Source organism: Xenia sp. Carnegie-2017, unplaced genomic scaffold (assembly GCF_021976095.1).
Source record: "Xenia sp. Carnegie-2017 unplaced genomic scaffold, XeniaSp_v1 HiC_scaffold_20, whole genome shotgun sequence".
In the NCBI taxonomy this organism is placed as follows: domain Eukaryota; kingdom Metazoa; phylum Cnidaria; class Anthozoa; order Malacalcyonacea; family Xeniidae; genus Xenia; species Xenia sp. Carnegie-2017.
In genome coordinates this window covers 3,315,207-3,339,377 of record NW_025813483.1, presented here as the reverse complement: position 1 = coordinate 3,339,377, position 24,171 = coordinate 3,315,207, and the positions used below count along the sequence as shown (strand labels likewise).

The 24,171-nt window shown below is 34.5% G+C and overlaps 1 protein-coding gene across 1 annotated transcript; it reads left to right on the top strand.

The window, feature by feature from the left end:
- The first annotated feature begins 1,334 nt into the window (after positions 1–1,334).
- Positions 1,335–16,734, top strand: LOC124441860 (sodium/glucose cotransporter 4-like). The gene is given in 20 exon segments (XM_046992324.1): positions 1,335–1,625; positions 1,628–1,662; positions 2,487–2,558; positions 2,746–2,850; positions 4,553–4,612; positions 5,466–5,570; positions 5,759–5,864; positions 5,944–6,024; positions 7,270–7,475; positions 8,131–8,266; positions 10,301–10,556; positions 10,628–10,796; positions 11,288–11,500; positions 12,141–12,318; positions 12,860–12,879; positions 13,352–13,460; positions 14,009–14,080; positions 14,327–14,431; positions 15,798–15,857; positions 16,716–16,734. Coding segments are annotated over 17 exon segments (1,905 nt in total). The 5' UTR covers positions 1,335–1,582; the 3' UTR covers positions 14,020–14,080; positions 14,327–14,431; positions 15,798–15,857; positions 16,716–16,734.
- The last annotated feature ends 7,437 nt before the right edge of the window (positions 16,735–24,171 follow it).

Here is a 24,171-nt window from a genome sequence, read left to right as displayed (position 1 = left end):
CAATAGTTTTTTCGTTGAACTTAAAGTCTATTTTATGATAATTTTACTGCACAGGCACGAGAAAGGTGTTCATAATTCTGTTCATAACAGTCATCTGCGCTTGTTTGGAAACGCTCGGCTCAGTGGAATAGAAACGTCGGATCGTACAGACTACTATTTTTAGAAAATGTTAAACATTTGGACATAATCAAGACTTCAAGATTTCTGGAGTTATTACATAAAATTTGATTTGTACTTTGAAAATGTATTAACAACAAAATTGAAGGGAAAAAACAACAAAAAACACGTCTTTCTGCGGTCAATCTTGTTACAGGAAACCAAGAAATAAATAGGCGAAAATAAATAAATGACAGCAGAATTATAAACGCAATAAATACGAAATGAAATATACTATAAAATAAATATTTTTGACATCTAAACCATGATATAAATTATGTAAAATTTCGACCGACCATTGTCCGAGAATTACATTTGATTACGAAGGAGTATCTTGAGAGATGAATTTTACCTTGAAATTTTCGATCGACATGCTCCAAAAAAGTCTGCAATATGAATTTTCTGTATTGAAATGGTCTGTGATCATATGTTATCAGTATATGATACTTCTATAATCAAGCATTTCAAATAACAGAGTAAGTTCCTTGTTTTTTGTCGGGTGTTTTTTCCTTTTTTTGTTTTTGTAGTGGCTAAATGACTGTTAATAATTCACATGATCATTCCATAATTTCTTAAAAGCACAATGGATATCAGACATTTTAAATGAACGACGAGTTTTTTTATCGTAAACATGTTTCGGCATGCTTATGCCATCTTCAGTACATAGAATGAAGGTGATTATGCTATTTACATGATATATATGTATGTAATATATTAATCCTAACACGGTTTTTTTAATATGCACATGAAAAACATGTGACTTGCACGAGATTTGAACTCGCACCTTCGGGATACTAGTCCGCCGCTCTACCTGTTGAGCTACCAAGCCCACAGGGATTGGAGACGAGTCAAATCTCTTAACTGCGTATGGACGAGAGATTCTAGCCATTATAGCAGTTTACTGGATGGCACCTTGTTTCGACTTTATTCCAAAGCCATCATCAGAGAATAAATATTATATATTAATCCTGGCACGGTTTTAGGATTAATATATTATATTAATCGTGTTAGGATAAATATATTATATTTATTAGGATTATTATATCATATTTATTAGGATATCCCGAAGGTGCGAGTTCAAATCTCGTGCAAGTCACATGTTTTTCATGTGCATATTAAAAAAACCGTGTTAGGATAAATATATTACATATATATATATCATGTAAATAACATAATTACTTTCACTCTATGTACTGAAGATGGCATACGCATGCCGAAATATGTTTACGATAAAAAAGCTCTTCGTTCACATGATCATATTGTGCAAAATAAAAATTTGAATATAAAGTGCCTATTGTGCATTTTAATCGTTTTCAACGAAGTTCTTTGTCTCGATTCTTTGCTCCACCAAGCGCACATGGTACGAAGTATTACATTTACTGTCTGCAGAATATTGTGAAGAAGTCGTAAAGAAACATCGATCGTCATGGCTGAAACTAAAATCAATGCGTTGGATATAGTTGTTATTGTCTTTACTTTCTTATCGTTATTGCCGTAGGACTTTGGGTAAGTCGAATAAACTTCCTTTCTTCACTGTAGTATTGCATCTGCTTTTGAAATAACATAACGTATACTTGATTCCTTGTTATTGTTTTGCTTTCGAAGAACCTATTGCTTTATAAATATGTTAGTTTATCTTATTCAGCTGGTACATATTCAAGTGGAAAGGGAAACGATTTTTACGTGAGCATTGTTAAGGTTTTTGTAAATGCGATCCGTTGGTCTTGTGATGGAAAGTCTCAATCATTTTGGCTAAATATTCTGTTTATATTCAAAATATTCTGTTCGATCATTGAAGTAAGAGTTTATTTTGCACAATGATCATTAAAATATGAAAACAATTATCGCTTTTCATAGTGAATCAACCATTTAAACAGTACATTCTATCTGTTCTGTAGCAATTAAAATTTGCCACAGATAGTCAGTTGTAATTATAAGCAGTCGATCATGCTCTGTTATTAAGAGGTGTCATGGTAGGAAGATTTTTCTTTTGTTCGTTTGTTACAATTCAAAATTTCAACAATTTTGTTGATGTCTTTTGAAAATGAAATCCATGTATTGTTTTTCACATAAATGAACGTAAAAACATTTGAATTGTTCGAGTAAAACTTCGAGATAGCTTCACTACCATTAACTGAAGCTGTTTTTATGTCATGAATATAAACCAGTTATCTTTTACTTGACATGGAAATTGCTTTTACATACAACACTTCTTTATGTGTTTTTTACTTATATAAATAAAGGCTTTTAGTTATAAAACTGTATCCCCTTATTCAGTATCTGTGAAAATTACTTTATGTTATTATAATGGTCATTTTCTTCTCTTTCAGGCTATGTATAAATCCAATCGTGGAACTGTGACTGGTTACTTTTTAGCTGGCCGATTCATGACCTTTATACCTGTATGTTCATATTCATATCAGTTTGTTCATATCTATACCATTATGTTCCTACTTATATAAGTATGTTACTATTTATAGTTAATACCTGAATGAGATTTATACCTGCGTGTATCTTCTTATTTATGTATTTATTTCCTCATACCTTAATGATTGTTGGTGATAACCAGTTTTGCCATTTAAATGTTAGGTGGGAGCATCTCTTTTTGCCAGTAACATTGGTAGTGAGCATTTCATTGGTTTGGCTGGTTCCGGTGCTGCCGCAGGGATTGGTGTTGGTGCTTATGAATTGAATGTAAGTTTGTGTCTTGTCATTGTACATAAGTACGTATCAGTTTGCTGATTTAAGAAATGTTCAGGTTCCGGTCAATCTTTTTGTGTGACTCACAACTTTGCAATTCTTTCATGTACTAGTTCTAGGGGTTCTTGCAGTGTAAGGGTTTAAAAACAGGGGGCATGAGAAACCTCTAGGTTTTTTGTAATACTTCCTAAGAAAATTTTGAAGTCTGGAATCCCGAATTGAATCAATTTCTTGACCTTTCTTCAAATATTTAACAATGTAAACTTAATATTAAAAAGTTGAGTTTAGTCAATTCACTCTCAATACATTTCTAGTGAATAACTGATAAAAAATGAGTATAATGGATTATCAATATCTCTATAAATATCTCAATAGATTTGACAGCATTACATAAACAGTGAATTTAATCATATTTTAAAAGGAATGTTTATTTTCTTTTAACAGCTGTTTTTGGTTAATTGATGGAAATCAATAATTAATTTAAAAGACCAACACACAATAAATGCTCTGTTTGACTCACTTACAACATTTTTAAAACATCGTCATATTTCCTTATGACTAAGTTTATAAACTATGAATGTCAACACAAGCGGCTTCAGATGCCAGGCGCTTTGATAAAATTTAATTGTATTGCATAATATTTTCACAAAAGAATGTGATTGTTCAGCTTAAATTACTGATTAGGCATCTTGTTAATTTATTATCATAACTCAATACACAACTACTGCCATGAAAAAACAAACCTACCTAGCCAGCACTCGTGTTAAAAAAAGAATTGAACAAGACAAGCATAAGTCACACTGGTCATTTATGGAAAAATTTTAAATAATTTCTCCCTAAATGTTTTCTTCACGAGAATAAACAAAGCAAAAAGTTGTATGAATGAGACTGGAGTGAAAATGCTCATCTTAGTTGATCCCTTGCTGCCACCTCTACCCCCATTGCTCCCAATTGAAGATTGGAGGGACATGCTCATCTTAGTCAACCCCATGGGGCCACCTCTACCCCCTATTCCCTCCCAGTTGAAGACTGGAGTGAACATGCTCATCTTAGTAGATCCCTTGGTGCCACCTCTACCCCCCTTCCCTCCCAGTTGAAGATTGGAGTGGACATACTCATCTTAGTTGATCCCATGGGGCCACCTCTACCCCCCTATTCCCTCCCAGGGTCATCCCAATATTGCTTGTGTTATATAAATAAACTCCCCCTGCCAACTTCATTCATGACAATATTATGTTGGTGTGTTAATTTGCCATCTGTGTTAAGGTGTTAAAAATGGGCTCTTTATCTGGCCTTACCAGATAATCAAAGAAAAACCACTATAATTGGATCTAACTACACCATGAAGCAGGCATGATCCAGTTTTGTTGCTTACTATTTCTTGATTGAGTTTTAATTCGTAGAAACTTTTTACACATTCTAATTTCGAAAAATCATAATATAAAGTTTTGTGGATAATGGGCAAGGATAATTTTATCCCTCCCCAAATCTTTTCTCACTTTGAACTGTCTTTTTATACCATATAGCCTGTTATAGTTACCCCAGCCAACTTATTTTATAATCATAGCTACTGACATCACTCTCTCAGAATCCTATTAATTTGACAATGAAATATAAATTATTAAAGATTTAATTTACGACATTTCCTCAATTTATAGTGGAATGTCATATCCTAGAAATGTTTTTAACTTTTTAGGCTTTGATCTTGATTCAAGCGTTAGGATGGATTTTCTTACCTGTTTATATGGCCAGTGGGGTGAGTGAAGCATTATGGGAAATTTTTGCTCGTTTTCAAAACTGAACAGTTTAGAAAACATTGCTAAAGTTATCAGCGCGAAAGATCTGCAGAAACTTTAGGTGTAAATAGTTAGTTGGACTTCAAATGGTTGAAAGAATAAAATGTAAAATAGTCCACAACTTGGATGCGTAGCGCTCGTACACGCTTTTGGTTTCACGAATCTTTATATGTTTGTAAATGATGATCGTCCAGGTTAATAAAGTCCTGAGAAGGACTGTTTTTGTTGTTGTTGACTGACGTTTCGACAACCGTTTACTCCTCATTTGACTCTGAAGATTACTACCGCTAAGGTTGTCGAAACGTCAGTCAACAACAACAAAAACAGTCCTTCTCAGGACTATACCAACCTGGACGATCTACATTTACAAACATATAACGATACTCCCGGGTTCAAACCATTTACTTTATCACGAATCTTTATTAGCTTGAACAACATTTGCCATAATTTATAACTATGTGTTCCAATTGCTTTTTAACTTTGTCATTTTCCTGCGCAAGCTATTTCAAACATGCTTCTCGGTAACACAATTCTCGTTTCAAAAATGGCTTTTATTTGCAAAAATTTTACTGTAAGATGAGCCATTGGTCATGGAGTCCAACTACCTTTTCCATCGAATGTTTTTGAAGATTTTGCGCGCTGATAACCTTAGCGACGTTTTTTCCCCTGACTGTTTAGTTTTTGTTGATACATCCTATTATGATGAAGTGATGTTTTGTCTATTTTGTTGTCCGAAAAGATTTTTCTTATCACATTCAACTCAAGATATAGCAAACGTAAACCTTACTTTGTGATTGTATTTTTCTACCGTAGATTAGCACAATGCCTGAATATATTCAACGACGGTTTGGTGGACAACGTCTGCGTATTTATCTTGCCTGTCTATCGCTCATGTTGTATATTTTCACTAAAATATCGGTAGGTGGTCTTATCTCCTGAATATCAACACTGAGGATTGTGGGATTGATATTACCAGTAAAAAGGAGGAGATTTTCATCGTTGATTCTAAGGATTGTGGGATTGATATATAAATAAAGAAAAGCAGATTTTCACTATCGACTTTAAAGATTTGGGGATTTTCAACAATCATTTTAATTATTTTACAGGTGAACATGTTTTCTGCATCATTGTTCATCAATCAAGCTTTGGGATGGAACATCTATTTTGGCATTTTGTTACAATTGGCTTTAACAGCTTTGTGTACAGCACTAGGTACGCTACTGATGAAGTGTTCTTTTTATTGCTTTGCATGAAGTAAACATACATAGTAATCTCTCTGTAAACATTGCAGGCGGTTTGACTGCGGTTATATACACTGATACTTTGTCAGCAATTGTTATGGTCATTGGTTCTGTTGCTGTCTCCATTACTGGTGAGATAAATATATTTTTATGTATTGTCATACTTTCTGATGCATTGCTTAGCTCTACATGCAATAAAAGTTAGATATATTTTTATGTATTGTCATACTTTCTCATACATTGCTTAGCTCTACATGCAATAAAAGTTAGATATATTTTTATGTATTGTCATACTTTCTGATGCATTGCTTAGCTCTACATGCCATAAAAGTTAGATATATTTTTATGTATTGTCATACTTTCTGATACATTGCTTAGCTCTACATGCAATAAAAGTTAGATATATTTTTATGTATTGTCATACTTTCTGATGCATTGCTTAGCTCTACATGCAATAAAAGTTAGATATATTTTTATGTATTGTCATACTTTCTGATGCATTGCTTAGCTCTACATGCAATAAAAGTTAGATATATTTTTATGTACTGTCATACTTTCTGATGCATTGCTTAGCTCTACATGCCATAAAAGTTAGATATATTTTTATGTACTGTCATACTTTCTGATACATTGCTTAGCTCTACATGCAATAAAAGTTTGATATATTTTTATGTACTGTCATACTTTCTGATACATTGCTTAGCTCTGCATGCAATAAATGTTTGATATATTTTTATGTACTGTCATACTTTCTGATACATTGCTTAGCTCTACATACAATAAAAGTTAGATATAATTTTATGTACTGTCATACTTTCTGTTACATTGCTTGGGTCTACATGCAATAAAAGTTGAAAGTAAAGTGAAGTAAATGATTTGAATGCAACAGGAGTATCGTTAGATGTTTGCAGATGTTTATTGCCCAGTTACGTAAGTTCTGTCTTAGAAAGGAGTGTTGGTGTTGATGTTCATTTAATGGTTGCAGGGAACTGGGACGAGTTGAATTACGTAACCATATAGTTAATCATTAGTAGTGTACAATCACGTGAGTAAGGGGTATTTAGAGACTATATTCGATCGGGATGGGAAGTAATTTGGAGACTTTAGTCGAGTGCACATATCTGTTTGTGACATAATGATTAATAAAATATATCAAACTTGTGATGAGTGTGTAGTCATCTTCATAGTCAAGTTCTCACTCTTTAGTACTTTATTAACCAGGATGATCAATAACTTTTTACAAATAAATATAACAGTTCAATATGCTGTTTAAACACTTGTACCAAATTTACTGGAAAAACGTCCCAGCATGTGCTTGAATCTTTTACGTAAATAATTTATCAGTAATGTTTGTATTTCTTTGTTTTATTGACCAGCTTTCAAAGAGGTCGGCGGTTACAGTGGTCTACAAGAAAAATACATGTCAGCGATACCAAATTCATCCATTCCAAACACAACATGTGGAATTCCTCGTGAAGATTCATTTGTTTTACTTCGTGATCCCGTAGATGGCGATATTCCTTGGCCTGGTTTCATTTTTGGTGCTACAACTGCTTCTATATGGTACTGGTGTGCTGATCAGGTACGTGTATTTAATCCCAAATCCAATGTCATATCTAGTTTGTACTCTTGTTATGGATAATCCCAAATCCAATATTATAACTAGTTTGTACTGTCTATATGGATGATGTGAAAGAGTAGATAAACAATAGAATCCTAATAACTAGCACTTTTAAAAGAAACGGAAAATTGTTGAAGTTACATCGGGTTCGTTTAGGAAAAGGAGTGATGTTTTAAGTCAATACTTTAGCTGTTGTAGTTTTATTGTTCATTTAAAATTGTGAGCTATAGGGACTGTACAGAAGTATAAAGAAACCAACGTAGTTCAAGCTTGATCAAATATTTTGAAAGATCTTTTCTTTACATAGTTACGAGCTGTATGCACTGTAAGCTTGATCAGTATTATGATTATCAAAGTTGTAACTTAACAAAGTTGTTCTTCGCTTCTCTTTCAATCCATGATTTTGAATGATCATCAGTTTTTGCTTAGAGTTCATAATCCAAGTTTCACGTTATTTAGGTAAATTTTATGCGATTGAAAAGTCATTAACAATTGAGTGTACGTAGATATATTCCTTGCTTTGTTAATAATCATGCCGTTGACAAAAGCTCTGGTAATCATAAATATTGTCTTCATTCTATTTCAATGAAATGAGCATTCCAGTTAACTTCTACAGGTCATAGTTCAACGGGCTTTGGCTGCGAAAAATCTCTCTCACGGTAAAGCCGCTTGTCTCTTAGCCGGTTACATCAAGATATTACCAATGTTCTTACTGGTTATGCCTGGTATGATTAGTCGTGTTTTATACACAGGTGGGTTGTATTAATGTATAGCAGACCTCTTAATATGGTGCTATTATTAACATGGTTAGACAACACATTTTCATTGGGTGAAATCCACCTTTCCGACAATAGACACGCGTGTCAAAATACGAGATCAAATTACAAAATTCGGACGATCAAATGGTCGGACATAGCATTGTTTATAGAGAATAGTGGCAATAAAATGGTCAGGAGATGCTTTTGTGTTTTGTGAATCTGATTCTAGTTATTCAGAATAATTGTTTATACGAAAACATTGTAAGGTAAAAAGAAATTTACAATCCAAAATTAATTAAAAGTTTATGACATAATGGTTCAAAGCGAGATTCAATTTAGATGATACAAATTGCTTGGCTTATTAAATGTTATCTTTGTAGAAATTATTAGAACAAAGTAGACAATCCCTTTTTTCTTTGAAGCCCATGGATGCCTTCAATCATAATGAGAGAGTCATATTGTATAAGGAGGCTCTCGTTCATCGCGAGAGAGTTATGAGAAAGTTACATTGTAAAAGGTAACAAGTAAAAAACTGATAAACATGTTTAGAGTTGGTTTAAACTATAATTCAAAAAGGCAAAAGCTGTTTGAACCCTTGCAATATCCTTGGATGTCCTAGTTCTTTTATGAGAAGAACTCTTGTAAAGAAAAAAGAAAAATTTTGAAAACAAAAAATTCAGTTTTCGGTCCATGCCTCCCGATACCCCGAGATAGTTGAGCACTAGAGCGTCTCATGTTAATAAAGAGAACCCGATAATCCTTGTTTGCCATGAAGCCCATGCATGGTTTGCTCGTTATACATGAGAAATAGTAAATGAGAGTTAAATCACAAAGAAATAAACCAATAAAAATTGTATAAAACATGCTTAAAGTTGTCTTAGATTATAAGTGTCAGAAAAACAGTTTCTTAAGAATTTAATTGAAGTATTGGTTGGTTTATTTTATTTTAAAAAGATAAAATTCGAAAGCAAAAAACCCCGTTTTCGGGCCATGCTTCCCGATACCTTCTTAAGCGTAAGGCACTAGAACGCCGCATGTTAACGTTTCGGTAGGAGATTTCGCCCATCAGACCCCGAGATCACCTGCGATAGGCTTTGCTCGGAGTACGCAGGGAGAGTGCGGTCGCGACCCGAAATGTCTGGACCCCTAAGCCACTGCATACATATCGCACCCAGCTTCCACTGCTAGTTGACATCTAATATAGCAAGTATTAGACTGCACATGCGCAGATTGCGGACTGCGCATGCGCAGATGATTAATCTGAAAATTTGTGACTGAGCGAGCTAATTATTCCATAATCGCTACCAGTACATACAGTTGGTCGTTCTCAAATAATTTGTCACGGAGTGGGCTCTGAAATTGGTGCTAGTATTTGCGCTTAGTAAATTTTCAATCAATATATTTTGGCATGCTCTTTGTCTTCTTAAGCTTGTTTTGACAAATGCATGTCAAACTCATCAACACTTTGTTACGGCACTCGTAATATCCGTGACAATGTTAAAGATATTTTTATTTTCTCTATAACTTTGTATCTTCATATTGCATGTCATATCCAAGCTTTTCTTTAGTTTGGCGGAAAATGGTTTTTATTTACTCTTGCACCCTCATATAGCAGATTTGTTCTCCGTCTTTTGGGAAGAGGGAGTTCCTAAGCCGAACCTTAATCTTGCAATAGTTTATTGTGTAGTCTCCTGTCGACGTATTAGTTAGAGATTAGATTAGGGATCAATTTTGCATATTGTTGAACACTTAATTACCAAAAGTCCAAGAACAATTTTGAGCAAGTTTTCACTTTGCGAAGGAGTTTTTTACGATGTTGATTTTTAATTGGGATGTTAAAAAAAGAGCAGTAGGACTCACTTGAAATTTAAAATAAACATTTTACGAATCATTTATAAAATCATAATTCTTTGAATTTCATGTCAATCGTTTACAATGTCTTGTCAATGGCAACATTTGACGTTTTAGAGATAATACAATTTAACGTTTAGATATAAAAGAGAACTTAAATATGTTGTATTTTCACAGATGAGGTTGCTTGTGTTGGTGAGGCATGTAGGGATGTCTGTGGATCATCGGTAGCATGTTCAAACATCGCTTATCCTCGATTGGTTCTTGGTCTCATGCCTCCAGGAGCACGCGGAGCGATGTTTGCAGTCATGATGGCAGCATTGATGAGTGATCTTACATCAATCTTTAACAGTTCAAGTACAATATTCACCATCGATATTTACAGTAGAATCCGAAAAAAAACGACAACAAGAGAGTTGATGATTGTTGGACGGTGAGTATATAGTCTTAGATTTAATAATTATTTATCCAACATTATAAATCATATTTTCCTCATGTCTTTAGTATTTGGGTTGTCGTTATGTGTGGTGTGAGTATTCTTTGGATACCTGTGGTCGAACGCTTTCAAGGTGGTCAAATGTTCCTTTATATCCAAGCTATATCTTCATATCTCTCGCCACCCATATGTGCCCTCTACATGCTCGCTATAATGTGGAAACGCGTCAATGAATTTGTAAGTAAAAAAACGTTGCAAGTCTCTTTTTCACTACGTCTAGTTCTATGGTGAATAGGGAAGTGTTTTTTGTCATTCATTATTACTCATAAATCAACTATTTTAATATTCTACCAACTAAACCACTGGCTTATGCTCATGTGTTGCACGATAGTATTTGGAAGAAGATACAGCAGAAGTATCGTTGGATAGATACTTAAGTAAATAACACGATAGAGAATTATACATCTGACTAGATAGATGAATGGAAATTTTGGTGATCATTTTCTGTTCTTTAAATACGCAATATCCACTCCAACCTCCAAACTTTAATTTCATATGACAAGGCTATTGCCAACGTATTAATTAGAGATTGGATTATTGATCAATTTTTCGTATTTTTGATGTACGTTTTCCTTACCGGATTATTTGATTCACTGAAGCACTAAATTTACCGTCGTAATTCACCATGGTTATTTTGTTCAATTTACAATGGTTGTATTTCATTTCAGGGTGCGTTCTATGGTATGATGGTTGGTTTTGTGCTGGGTATATCCCGTATGATCGGTGACTTCGCCTACCCTCAACCAAAATGTGGTGATGCCGACACTAGACCTGGCTTCGTTACGTTAAATTTTATGTATTTTGCTTTTATTATGTTCGTCGTTACGACATTCTCAATAGTCGTTCTTTCTTTCTTTGGTGAGGAACCTGGTCCTGAAAAGGTACGATTTTGCTCATTGTTGATCTGTACGTGTAATGATGTCTGGACGGTAAACATTGTTGGCTTGTATTTTTTTACTCAAATTTCGACTAAAAGGAATTCAATAATAGTTTATTTAACAGTTATTGCATGAGGTTGAGCGTGATTTTAAGAATTATATTCAGGTCAACGTTTTACGCCTCGGCGAAAACCGAATTCAATAATTGTTTTATTATACGAATATAAATGCCGAAGCCTTTAAAGAATTCCGTACGGAAGCCATAATATTATCCGTACGTCGACATAAACTAATCTTAACGGATTGCTTTAGTGTATACAAATACATTTTAAAGTGTATTTGATAAAGAATTAAAAGATGTATAGCCTGTTTGCACGGGCTTTGTAAAAACTCGAAAGTTGATCAGTTCAAGCCCAAGACCAATGGTCGAGGGTTGCACATGCTCGAGAGCTCTCACAAACGTCTCCGAGGTTTGCATAAGCCAGTGCAAACAGGAAAAAAGTTTTTTATTTCTTTTATAAAATAACAATAATACTCAAACAGTTATTTCATTAACGTAACCAAATTTTTTGAAAATTTGAATTTGCCAGGTCATCTTTATGTTGACTTGTGTTTTATGTAAACTTTGTTTATTCAATGATAGATATCTCGTTTGACATTCTGGACTCGTTTTGATCCTCTACATGAGTCAACAGAGGTCGTTGTCAACACTGCAAAGATAGATTCAATGGAGATGGTTTTGAACGACGAGAAGACGAATGAAGACAACGAAAAAGATGAAAATAAAATGAAAATCGAAGAAGTGGACGTTGATGTTGAAAGTAAGAAATGACAATTTTATTTCTAATTTTTTCGGCTGTTGTTACAACTTTTTGCTGTAAGCAACAGGTTATATGTGGATACAGAGCATATGACTTAAGTACATCTGTGGTACATGACGTATCTTACCCCCAAGTGTTTAGCATGACCCTGAAGATGATTCATATTCATTTTTATCCCTCGCTCTCCAAGCTATATGAAAAAACATGACACACATCAGTGGCACAGAGCGTAATTTCCCGCCTGAGTAGATTTTAGTAAAAATTTTCTGTTGTTATTTTGAATGACCCAAGGAAATTGACTTAAAAAATTGCCTTTAAAATAAAAAATACATTATGAAATAATCCTATCGGTAAAATCTCACCTAAAAAAATTTTTTTACCGTTTTTGACCCATTTATCATATTAGGTTGCCAATTAATCTGTCTGTTTGCTCATTGCTCAGGTTACTGTTTTAATTAACTAATGGTAATGGTGATAGTCATCGCTCAGCAGTTAAAATATTTAAAAGAAAACGATTCTCAAACCGTTTTGTTTGATGTAGATGAAAGTACATGTCAAAAGGTATCTAAATGGTTGTGTGGCCTAGAAGGTGGAAACCAGGTGGCCATCAAGGCAGAAGAACAACAGGAAGAGCGTATAAAAGAATTAGGCAGTTTAAAACAGAATCCTCGAATCAGTCTAATTTTAAATGTTAACTTAGCTGTGATTTTTGCTATCGGTCTTTTCTTGTATTTGTATTTTACATTTCACAAAGCTTAGCTTGCCAATATGAAATTGTACCAAGCTCTAAGAAAGTAATCATGTGTCCAGATGTTTTCAAAAATAATTCTGTAGTTTTTATTTATAACATATGTTTGAAAAAAACGCCTTCTTTGCATAGACAGATGTTTGGTTACGTTGCACAACATTTAGTGATCAAATGCCTATTTTGCATTTTTCTACGAAGTGCTTTGTGTCTGCTTGTCTTCATTCTTTGCTCCAAGAAGTGCACTTGGTACGAACTACGATCTATTGCCAGATTCTATTTCTCCAGATTTTTGTGAAGACATCTATCGATCGTCATGGCCGAAACCCAAATCAATGCATTGGATATTGTAGTTATTGTCGTTTATTTTCTTATCGTTATTGCCGTAGGACTTTGGGTAAGTCGAATAAAATTCCTTTATTTTAATATTGCGTTGCGGCTATTTTTGACCTCACTTGAAGTAAAGTTCATTTCTTTGTATTATTTTGCTTACGAAGAAATATTGCTTAAAAACTATTCAACTTCAACTTTTACATTTTCACATGGAAGAGATATGACTTTTATAATACATGAATAAGGCTAATCAGCCAAATTAAATTGCGGCATACATTACAAGACAATATCTGTAGCCTACATTATACATGCATGCATCCTTTCATCTTTCACGTAAATCGTAATGTTGCTAATCATTTTGGCTAGATACTTTCAATATGTATTCAGCATTATTCTGTTGACTGGTTGTAAAAATTGTATTTTTTTGTAGCGGACGACTGAAACAAATTCTATTTTGCATGAGCTGGTACATTAGGTCATTTGTGTGTTGTTCAATTCTACAATGCATAATTTCTATTGAGCTGGCGTTGCTACTGTAAAGCGAAAGTTTTATTCATGTTTCTATGCCAAAAATACATATGTCATTATGATGTTTATTTTCTTCTCTTTCAGGCTATGTATAAATCCAATCGTGGAACTGTGACTGGTTACTTTTTAGCTGGTCGATTCATGACCTTTATACCTGTATGTACCTATTGATACCAGTATGTTCATATTTATATAAGTATGTTCCTATTGATACCAGTTTATGTTCGTATTTATAGAAGTATGTTGCTATTTACGTATATTACTATGTTCATATTCATAGCAGTATGCTCCTGTTTATACCAGTGTGTTGCTATTTATAACTTGTGTCTCCCTATTTACACATAGTGATTATTCCCACTTAATGATTGTTGGTGATAACCAGTATTGCCATTTAAATGTTAGGTGGGAGCATCTATTTTTGCCAGTAACATTGGTAGTGAGCATTTCATTGGTTTGGCTGGTTCTGGTGCTGCGGCAGGGATTGGTGTTGGTGGTTACGAAGTGAATGTAAGTTTGTTTCTTATCAGTTTATATATTTAAAAATTGAGGTGATTTTCAAAGTTGTCAATTGCAGCACATGTTGTTGCAATTATTACACTCTAGCTTCAATGTTGTTTATATACCTACATATGTTGACATTCTGAGACTCACAACTATTCATTTTTTCATGTACTATTTTTAAAAATAGATGCTGTGTTAACTTCATAAAATGGACTCTCTTGGTCAATAATATGGATAGACATATACCCCCAATGTTGTGTTAGCATGATAAAATATTTTATGTGGGTTTGATAATTTAGACGCCCCCTTCCTAATTGGTGGTGTCAGAGTGTTTTAACAGATGGGGAGAAATTATGTATGTAAGTGCTGAAGGCACGAGATTGAGAAATGTCTAAATGGTTCTTAGGGATGCTCTCTCGGGAAGTTTTGATATTTAGAACCCAATTCAATCTTTTAAGACATTTCAAATCACTTTATGGTAAAGGAAAAGTATCATGAATTGTATGGTGTCACCCCCCCAACCCCTGGTTTGGCACCATTACCCCCATAGTGTCACCACTACACTCCTTAGTGTTTCCACTTTCACCTAGTTGTGTCACCACCACCCTTCTTGGTGTTTCCACTTTCACCTAGTGTTGTCACCCCCCCACCTTAATGTTTGCACTTTCACCTAGTGCTGTCACCCCCCTCCTTGGTGTTTCCATATTCACCTAGTGTTGTCACCACCACCCTCCTTGGTGTTTCCACTTTCACCTTGTGGTGTCACTACCACCCTCCTTGGTGTTTCCACTTTCACCTAGTGGTGCCACCCCCACCTTAGTGTTTGCACTTTCACCTAGTGGTGTCACCCTCCTTGGTGTTTCCATATTCACCTAGTGTTGTCACCACCACCCTCCTTGGTGTTTCCACTTTCACCTTGTGGTGTCACTACCACCCTCCTTGGTGTTTCCACTTTCACCTAGTGGTGTCACCACCCCCACCCCGGGTCGTACCAGATAAAGCAAAACCACTATAATTGCATCTAACTACACCATCTAGGAGGCTGATCCAGTTTTATTGCTTACAATTTCTTGATTGGTTTTATTCATTGAAACCTCTGAGGTTTCTCATTTAAACTTTTACCAAAAGTTTGTGGTTAATGAACAAGGATAACTTCACTCTCACACACACACATACCCCCACACCCCATCCCTTCCTCTCACACAAAAAAATACATCTTCTCTTTGTCGTGAATGTGCTTAAAGAATATGAATGAAGTTGAAAAGGAAATATAAATTATTAAAGATTTAATGTACGGCATTTTTTCTCAATTTGTAGTAGAATAAGATCGTAGAAATGTTTTCAACTTGCCGTTTATATATACATGTTTTAGGCTTTGATCTTGATTCAAGCGTTAGGATGGATTTTCTTACCTGTGTATATGGCCAGTGGGGTGAGTGAATCATCAGCAGTAGCGCAGCAAGCTCGACATTTTACTCCCGCTATGCAAATATTTTTGTGTTCGCTGACCGTTAGAATAATAGATTTATAAAGAAATGAATGGTTATAATCTTTCAGAATTTACATAGAGAAGTAAATACTCACTCAGGCCACGCTACTGTTATTGTTAATTAAAACGGATTTTCTCATCATTGTATGTGGCCAATGGTTGGTGTGCGACACCAAAGATTTTTGTATATTTTTTGCTAAGTCTTAATTATAAACCTTTTTTCTACTTGACAAACATTTGAGTAGATGCGTTGTATTGTGATGTGATGTTTGAAAATATTTTCCATATCACATTATAACATGATAAGTATTGCACACTTAAAGTGCCCCATTCGGCCAAAATTTTTAATAGCGATATCAAATTTAGGTGTAATTTTCAGCGTATCAGTGAGGAAAGTTTTTAAGTTAGTCAAATCTTTCCGTTTTTATGGCTGTTTAAAGTTAGCAAGAAATGCTTCTTTCAAATGACCTTGTCCATCGTTCGAAAAGTCTTGAACGACTAACATTTGTGACGTCATACAAGGGATTCCTCAATACAGGATATATGTACCAACTACCTTGGATGACGTCAGAAGTTGGCTTGACCCAGGCTCCATGCAACGACGGACAAGATCCACTGAAAGCAACTTTAAACCTTCATAACAAAAAGACAATTTGACCAAATTGGAAATTTTTCCACCGACACGTTAGATACTACACTTCGTTTTGATATCGCTAATAGAAGTTTTTGCTGATAGGGGCACTTTAACTCAAGATATAGCAAACGTAAACCTTACTTTGTGATTGTATTTTTCTACCGTAGATTAGCACAATGCCTGAATATATTCAACGACGGTTTGGTGGACAACGTCTGCGTATTTATCTTGCTTGTCTATCCCTCATGTTGTATATTTTCACTAAAATATCGGTAGGTGGTCTTATCTCCTGAATATCAACACTGAGGATTGTGGGATTGATATTACCAGTAAAAAGGAGGAGATTTTCATCATTGATTCTAAGGATTGTGGGATTAATACATCAATAAAGAAAAGCAGATTTTCATCATCGTCCTTAAGGATTTGGGGATTTTCACCAATCATTTTAATTATTGTTCAGGTGAACATGTTTTCTGCATCACTGTTCATCAATCAAGCTTTGGGATGGAACATCTATTTTGGCATTTTATTGCAATTGGCTTTAACAGCTTTGTGTACAGCACTAGGTACGCCACTGATGAAGTGTTCTTTTTATTGCTTTGCATGAGGTAAACATACATAGTAATCTCTGTTATAGGTGGTTTGACTGCTGTCATATACACAGATACTTTATCAACTTTCGTAATGGTCATTGGTTCTTTTGCCGTCTCCATTACTGGTGAGATGATTATATTTTTATGTAATATCACACTCACAGATAAATTGTTTATGTCTACAATAAAAGTTGAAGCAATGTTAATGGTTTGAATCCATCAGAAGTGTCGTTACATTTTTGTAGTTGTTGATAGTCAGTTAAGTGCAGTCATCAGTGGGTCTTAGACTCTTGGTGTTGGTATTTACTGTTGTCAACATCCTTTAGTGAGTCTTGGACTCTTGGTGTGGGTATTTACTGTTGTCAACATCCTTTAGTGAGTCTTAGACTCTCGGTGTTGGTATTTACTGTTGTCAACATCGTTTAGTGAGTCTTGGACTCTCGGTGTTGGTATTTACTGTTGTCAACATCCTTTAGTGAGTCTTAGACTCTAGGTGTTGGTATTTACTGTTGTCAACATCCTTTAGTGAGTCTTAGACTCTTGGTGTTGGTATTTACTGTTGTCAACATCCTTTAGCGGTAGTTATCTTTAAAGTGAAGTTGACCCTCCTTTCAAGACTGTACTAACCTGGAAAATCATTATCTACAAATGTCTAACTCTGAATTTGCTGTTGAAACGCTTGTAATACGTTTTACTGAAAAGTGTGTTTCTTCTGTATGAAAACGTCCTAAGATGTGTTTGCATTTTTTACGTAAATAATTTATCAGTAATGTTTGTATTTCTTTGTTTTATTGACCAGCTTTCAAAGAGGTCGGCGGTTACAGTGGTCTACAAGAAAAATACATGTCAGCGATACCAAATTCATCCATTCCAAACACAACATGTGGAATTCCTCGTGAAGATTCATTTGTTTTACTTCGTGATCCAGTAGATGGCGATATTCCTTGGCCTGGCTTCATTTTTGGAACTACAACTGCTTCGATATGGTACTGGTGTGCTGATCAGGTATTTAATCCCAAATTTTAAACCATCACTATTTTTTTCTTCTTATGTAGATAGTAGTATTTATAAATTAAGATCTTGATTACTCTGATTAGAGCGAATTAAACTATTACTCTAATTTTGATCTCACTGATGTTTTTAATTTTTTTTCGTAAGACCGTAATGTATACGATGATGTAGAAGTTAAAAACTAAATTCATGGTCTGTTAATACACTTAATAAACGTGCTGGCTATTTTCGACTTCTTTCCATTTCTACTTTTCCTTAGCAGTTTCTACTTAAGTTTACGAACCAAATTTTTTTCTCACTTTCATGTATGTTGCGTAGCTAAATTACGTGCTTTAGGGACTTTGTCGAATTAAGAGTCGATTATTTTTCTTGCCTTGTTGATAGTCACCAAATACTGTCTTTATTCTATTTCAATGAAGTAAGCATTCCAGTTAACTTCTACAGGTCATAGTTCAACGGGCTTTGGCTGCGAAAAATCTCTCTCACGGTAAAGCCGCTTGTCTCTTAGCCGGTTACATCAAGATATTACCAATGTTCTTACTGGTTATGCCTGGTATGATAAGTCGTGTTTTATACACAGGTGGGTTATATTTATGTATAGCAGACGTCTTAATATGGTGCTATAAATGATTAGTGCACGTCTTATCTGATTGACATGCATGGGTAACTCATCTTTACCGGGTGATATAGCTAGATAACACATGTGTTTACCATCTTTATCGGATCACATGTATGGTGTGGAAAAAAAGTAAGAATAATTTTTATTATAATTGGTAGTTAGTTCTGCACACTTTTGAGTTGTCACTTCACTGATTTTTTCCAATATTAAATAAATTTGTGAAAATGTAAAGATGTGATCGATTTTTTGTAACAATCAGGAATTTTAGATAAAATTTTAGAGTGTTGAGTACCAACGTAAAATATGTATGGTAAAGAATGTCTGACAATGAATTATCTAGTTTATGTATCACAAAACTTATTCCTTTATTCTAAAAGCTCACCCACACTCATGGAGTAAGATTTAAAACTTTTGCTCCAACTTTTCAATGACAAAGTCATTTCTCCATCTATGGCAAGATTTTCGCTAAAATACTTGTAATCGAGCAATAAATGAAACGAAAATGCCGTCTTTGAGCAACTATGAGATGATTTAAAGCTCCACTAAGCGTTTGTGATGGATGAGGATTTTAGAATACGAATGTTTGCTACGCTAAACAATACATCCAAAATTGACCTTGCAACTTTGTGAAATTTTTTTACTGTTTTATATTGATTTTTACATCTCATGAAACTATGTAATGGACTTTGTTTTAACATTGATTTTTACATTTTATTACTTTTGGAAGAATTGCTTCTCTGGAATAATCCCGCTTTAAAACGTGTTTTTTTTATGAAAGAGTTTGTGATCTCAATAACCCACTGGAAGTTTGAAGTAAACATCTCTTTAAAAATAATATAAAGTTATAATTTTTAAAGATTCCGGTGTCGCGTTGACCTACCTTATTTTGACATCTCTTGGTAATTAAATGTAACATTGATTAAAAGTATGTTGTATTTCACAGATGAGGTCGCTTGTGTTGGCGAGGCATGTAGGGATGTCTGTGGATCATCGGTAGCATGTTCAAACATCGCTTATCCTCGATTGATTCTTGGTCTCATGCCTCCAGGAGCACGCGGAGCGATGTTTGCAGTCATGATGGCAGCATTGATGAGTGATCTTACATCAATCTTTAACAGTTCAAGTACAATATTCACCATCGATATTTATAGTAGAATACGAAAAAAAACGACAACAAGAGAGTTGATGATTGTTGGACGGTGAGTGTATAGTCTTAGATTTAATAATTTATGCACAGAGATAATTATTTCTCCAACAATATAAATCATATATTTTCCTCATGTCTTTAGTATTTGGGTTGTCGTTATGTGTGGTGTGAGTATTCTTTGGATACCTGTGGTCGAACGCTTTCAAGGTGGTCAAATGTTCCTTTATATCCAAGCTATATCTTCATATCTCTCACCACCCATATGTGCCCTCTACATGCTCGCAATAATGTGGAAACGCGTCAATGAATTTGTAAGTAAAAAAATGGTGTAAGTTCTTGAAGTTTTTTTCACTGGAGAACAACGCTGTGCAGTGCCCTACTAAGTAGCAGCTGAGCGTGCTAGCTGCAGCCTGTAAACTAATTTTAAAAATCTACAGCAGCAAATTGCACAGCGAAGGGAATCTACTGTATGGCACTATGGCTTTTTTGGAGATTGGATTAGGTATTAAGTATTGCGACTTTGTAGATCACGGAATTACTGACAAAAAGTCGACATGACCAGCCGAAGTACTAGATTTACAAACATAATTTTTCATATTCATTTTGTTCAACTTATGGTAGCTATTCATGTTGTTTCAGGGTGCGTTCTATGGTATGATGGTTGGTTTTGTGCTGGGTATATCCCGTATGATCGGTGACTTCGCCTACCCTCAACCAAAATGTGGTGATGCCGACACTAGACCTGGTTTTGTTACCTTAAATTTTATGTATTTTGCCATCATCATGTTTGTTGTAACAACTTTCTCAATAGTTGTTCTTTCTTTCTTTGGTGAGGAACCTGGTCCTGAAAAGGTACGACTTTTCTTTTTGCCGAACTATTCCTATGTCAGGACAATAAAAAATTGTCAATTTATTTTTCTACTTCAAATTTACTTTCAATTTTATTGAAGAAAATATGACTAGTCTCTTTGATGTGCAGTATTTTGATCATACATATAAAATTGGTTGAAATTACTGTTTGAAAAAAGTAAGTAAAGCGTTTTGTTGAAAACTTGAAATTTCCGAACTATATCTGTATGTTTAGCTGGGCTATTTTTGTAACTAGTAATAATTACAATTAAGTTCTAAAAAAAAGGAGCTATTGTTACTGTCAGAAATAAAAGTTGACAAAAAGTAACTAAAGTAAATGGTATGAACCCGAAAGTATCGTTACATGTTTGTAAATGTAGATCGTCCAGGTTAGTATAGTCCTGAGAAGGACTGTTTTTGTTGTTGTTGACTGACGTTTCGACAACCTTAGCGGTAGTCATCTTCAGAGTCAAATGAAGACTCTGAAGATGGAAAGAGTCAAATCAGAGTCTTCATTTGTCTCTGAAGATGACTACCGCTAAGTTTGTCGAAACGTCAGTCAACAACAACAAAAACAGTCCTTCTCAGGACTATACTAACCTGGACGATCTACATTTACAAACATGTAAAAAGTAACTAGTTATTATTACTAACTTACTTTAGTATTTTTTAAATACGGTTCCTTTTACACTCGTAAAACATTCTCAATAGAATTAAGAAAATATTTTCATTAAAGAACGAAGTCCTTTCATCTGTCAATGATGTTCAGTAGACTTGTGATGAAAAATTTTCAGGTTCTTCATAGCTAAAAGATATTCTTTGTAAGTTTGAATTTCTTCAATATAAACTAATTCCACAGAATTTTTGCATAGAATCTGAAATCGTTGATTGACTTACCACCGGTGATGTTTGCAAATTTTCTATTTCGTTTATGATTGAACTTATTTATTCAATTATAGATATCTCGTTTGACATTCTGGACTCGTTTTGATCCTGTACATGAGTCAACAGAGGTCGCTGTCAACAGTGCAAAGATAGATTCAATGGAGATGGTTTTGAACGACGAGAAGACGAATGAAGAAAAAGAAAAAGATGAAAATAAAATCAAAATCGAAGAAGTGGACGTTGATGTTGAAAGTAAGAAATGGCAGTTTTATTTTTTAGTTTTTGCGGCTGTTGTTACAACTTTTTACTGTAAACAACAGGTTGTACGTGGATACAGAGCATATGACATAGGTACATCTATTGTACATGACATATATTACCCCCAAGTGCTTAGCATGACCCTAAAGATGATTCATATTTATTTTTATCCCTCGCTCTCCTTGTTATGTTGTTTTAAGTTTGTTACTATGAACAACAGCGGTCATCTTAAGAAAATTTAGAACTGCTAGTGCGCTGAGTATTGTTTTGTGTATTTGACACTGGGATTTGATCATTAATATGGCGTATCCTCTATCCTCTATCTTACCGCCATGTTTTGGCATACGTCTGCGGGGCCTGGACATTAATAACGTACGTATTCGTCATATTGCTACGCTAGACATGACGTATCAGCAACAAGACGCAATTTCTCACCTGGATAGATTTTAAATTCGGTATTTTGAGTGACGTGGACACTGAGGTAAAGAAAGGGCTTACGCAGACATCCCCGGATGTGATGTTCTGTGTTTGCAATCTTTGTTTTCTGGCTTCTGCCTTTTCCATACTAGCGATAATCATCTCGCGATGGATGAAATAATTCAGAGCGCAGGTTACCGTTTAATGAATTAATGATGACGGTCAGCACAGGTTACTGTTTAATGAATTAATGATGACGGTCAGTACAGGTTACTGTTTAATGAAATAATGATGACGGTCAGCACAGGTTACTGTTTTGAATTAATGATGACGGTCAGCACAGGTTACTGTTTAATGAATTAATGATGACGGTCAGTACAGGTTACTGTTTAATGAATTAATGATGACGGTCAGCACAGGTTACTGCTTAATGAATTAATGATGACGGTCAGTACAGGTTACTGTTTAATGAATTAATGATGACGGTCAGCACAGGTTATTGCCTTTAATGAATTAATGATGACGGTCAGCACAGGTTACTGTTTAATGAATTAATGATTACGGTCAAAGACTCAGAAACCAAATTGTTTGGAGAAAACGATTCTTATAATTTCAATCTCAAACCGTTCTGTTTGATGTAGATGAAAGTACATGTCTAAAGGTATCTAAATGGTTGTGTGGCTTAGAAAATGAGAACAAGATGACTATCAAGGCAGAAGAACTTCAGGAAGAGCGTATAAAGGAATTAGGCAGTTTGAAACAGAATCCTCGAATCAGTCTAATTTTAAATATTAATTTGGTTGTGATTTTTGCAATCGGTCTTTTCTTGTTCTTTTATTTTACATTTCACTGTTTAGCTTGCCAATATGACTTTGTAAGTTTTGAACGTGTCAAAACAATTCAGATTTTTCTTAAAAATATTCACATATTTTACATAGAAGTTAATTCATAACATGTGTTTGCTTTTCATCTGATATATGTTGAACTTATTGAAAGTACAAACTTGCAGTCTTGTATAAATTATGTTGTTTTGTTTTTTACTCACTTTTAATGGTGCTTTCATTAGAGTTTATTGAACTTGCAATATTTAACGCAAATTGCATTTGATTACGTCCAATTTAAACTCGTGATATTGTTGCCAACGAATACCCCTCTCCACCCCTCCCAAAGTAAAACATATGCTTTGCAGTCCCTAAATGCGTGTATGACCACAAGCAATCTTCCAAAATGCCCGACGGACACAAACACCTACATTTTTATCAATTATTGCTTAAGGCTTAAAGCAAATTTTCTTTGCCGACCATTAAAGCTGTTGTATAATTGAGTAGAAACTTTGCCCATTTTGTCTTTTTTCACACCTCTCCCCCCTTATTGGCTCGGTGATAAATATTCTCTACACCCCGCGCATATCGGACAAAAGTTTCAAAATGGTGATTATCTACGACTCATATTTAGTTTTAGGCACATTGTGTTTCTTTGGATCGTTTACTTATGGGAAAGCTACTTGTTAAGACGACAGGTATGAATTTCCGTGGTTGAAGGTTGAAATTCTTTGATTAAGTAGAGGTCGTGGTCTTAAAACTTTAAATTTGATTTGATACGATGACGAGTGTCAACTGTCAACTGTAATTTTTATGTGAAAATCTTTGTAAGTCGTTTTAAGAAGTAAAAAATAGCAATATAAATGCGCTTCTATTTATGATATGCAATATAGATTTTATTTGTTGTGATTACGACATTTCATTTTCAGTAAAAGGTTCATTTTCATTCATTCATCTGCTGTTGTTTTTAGTGTAAAGTGTTGGAAAGGACGAAAGATATTCCCAGTGAGTTATGTGGCGCTC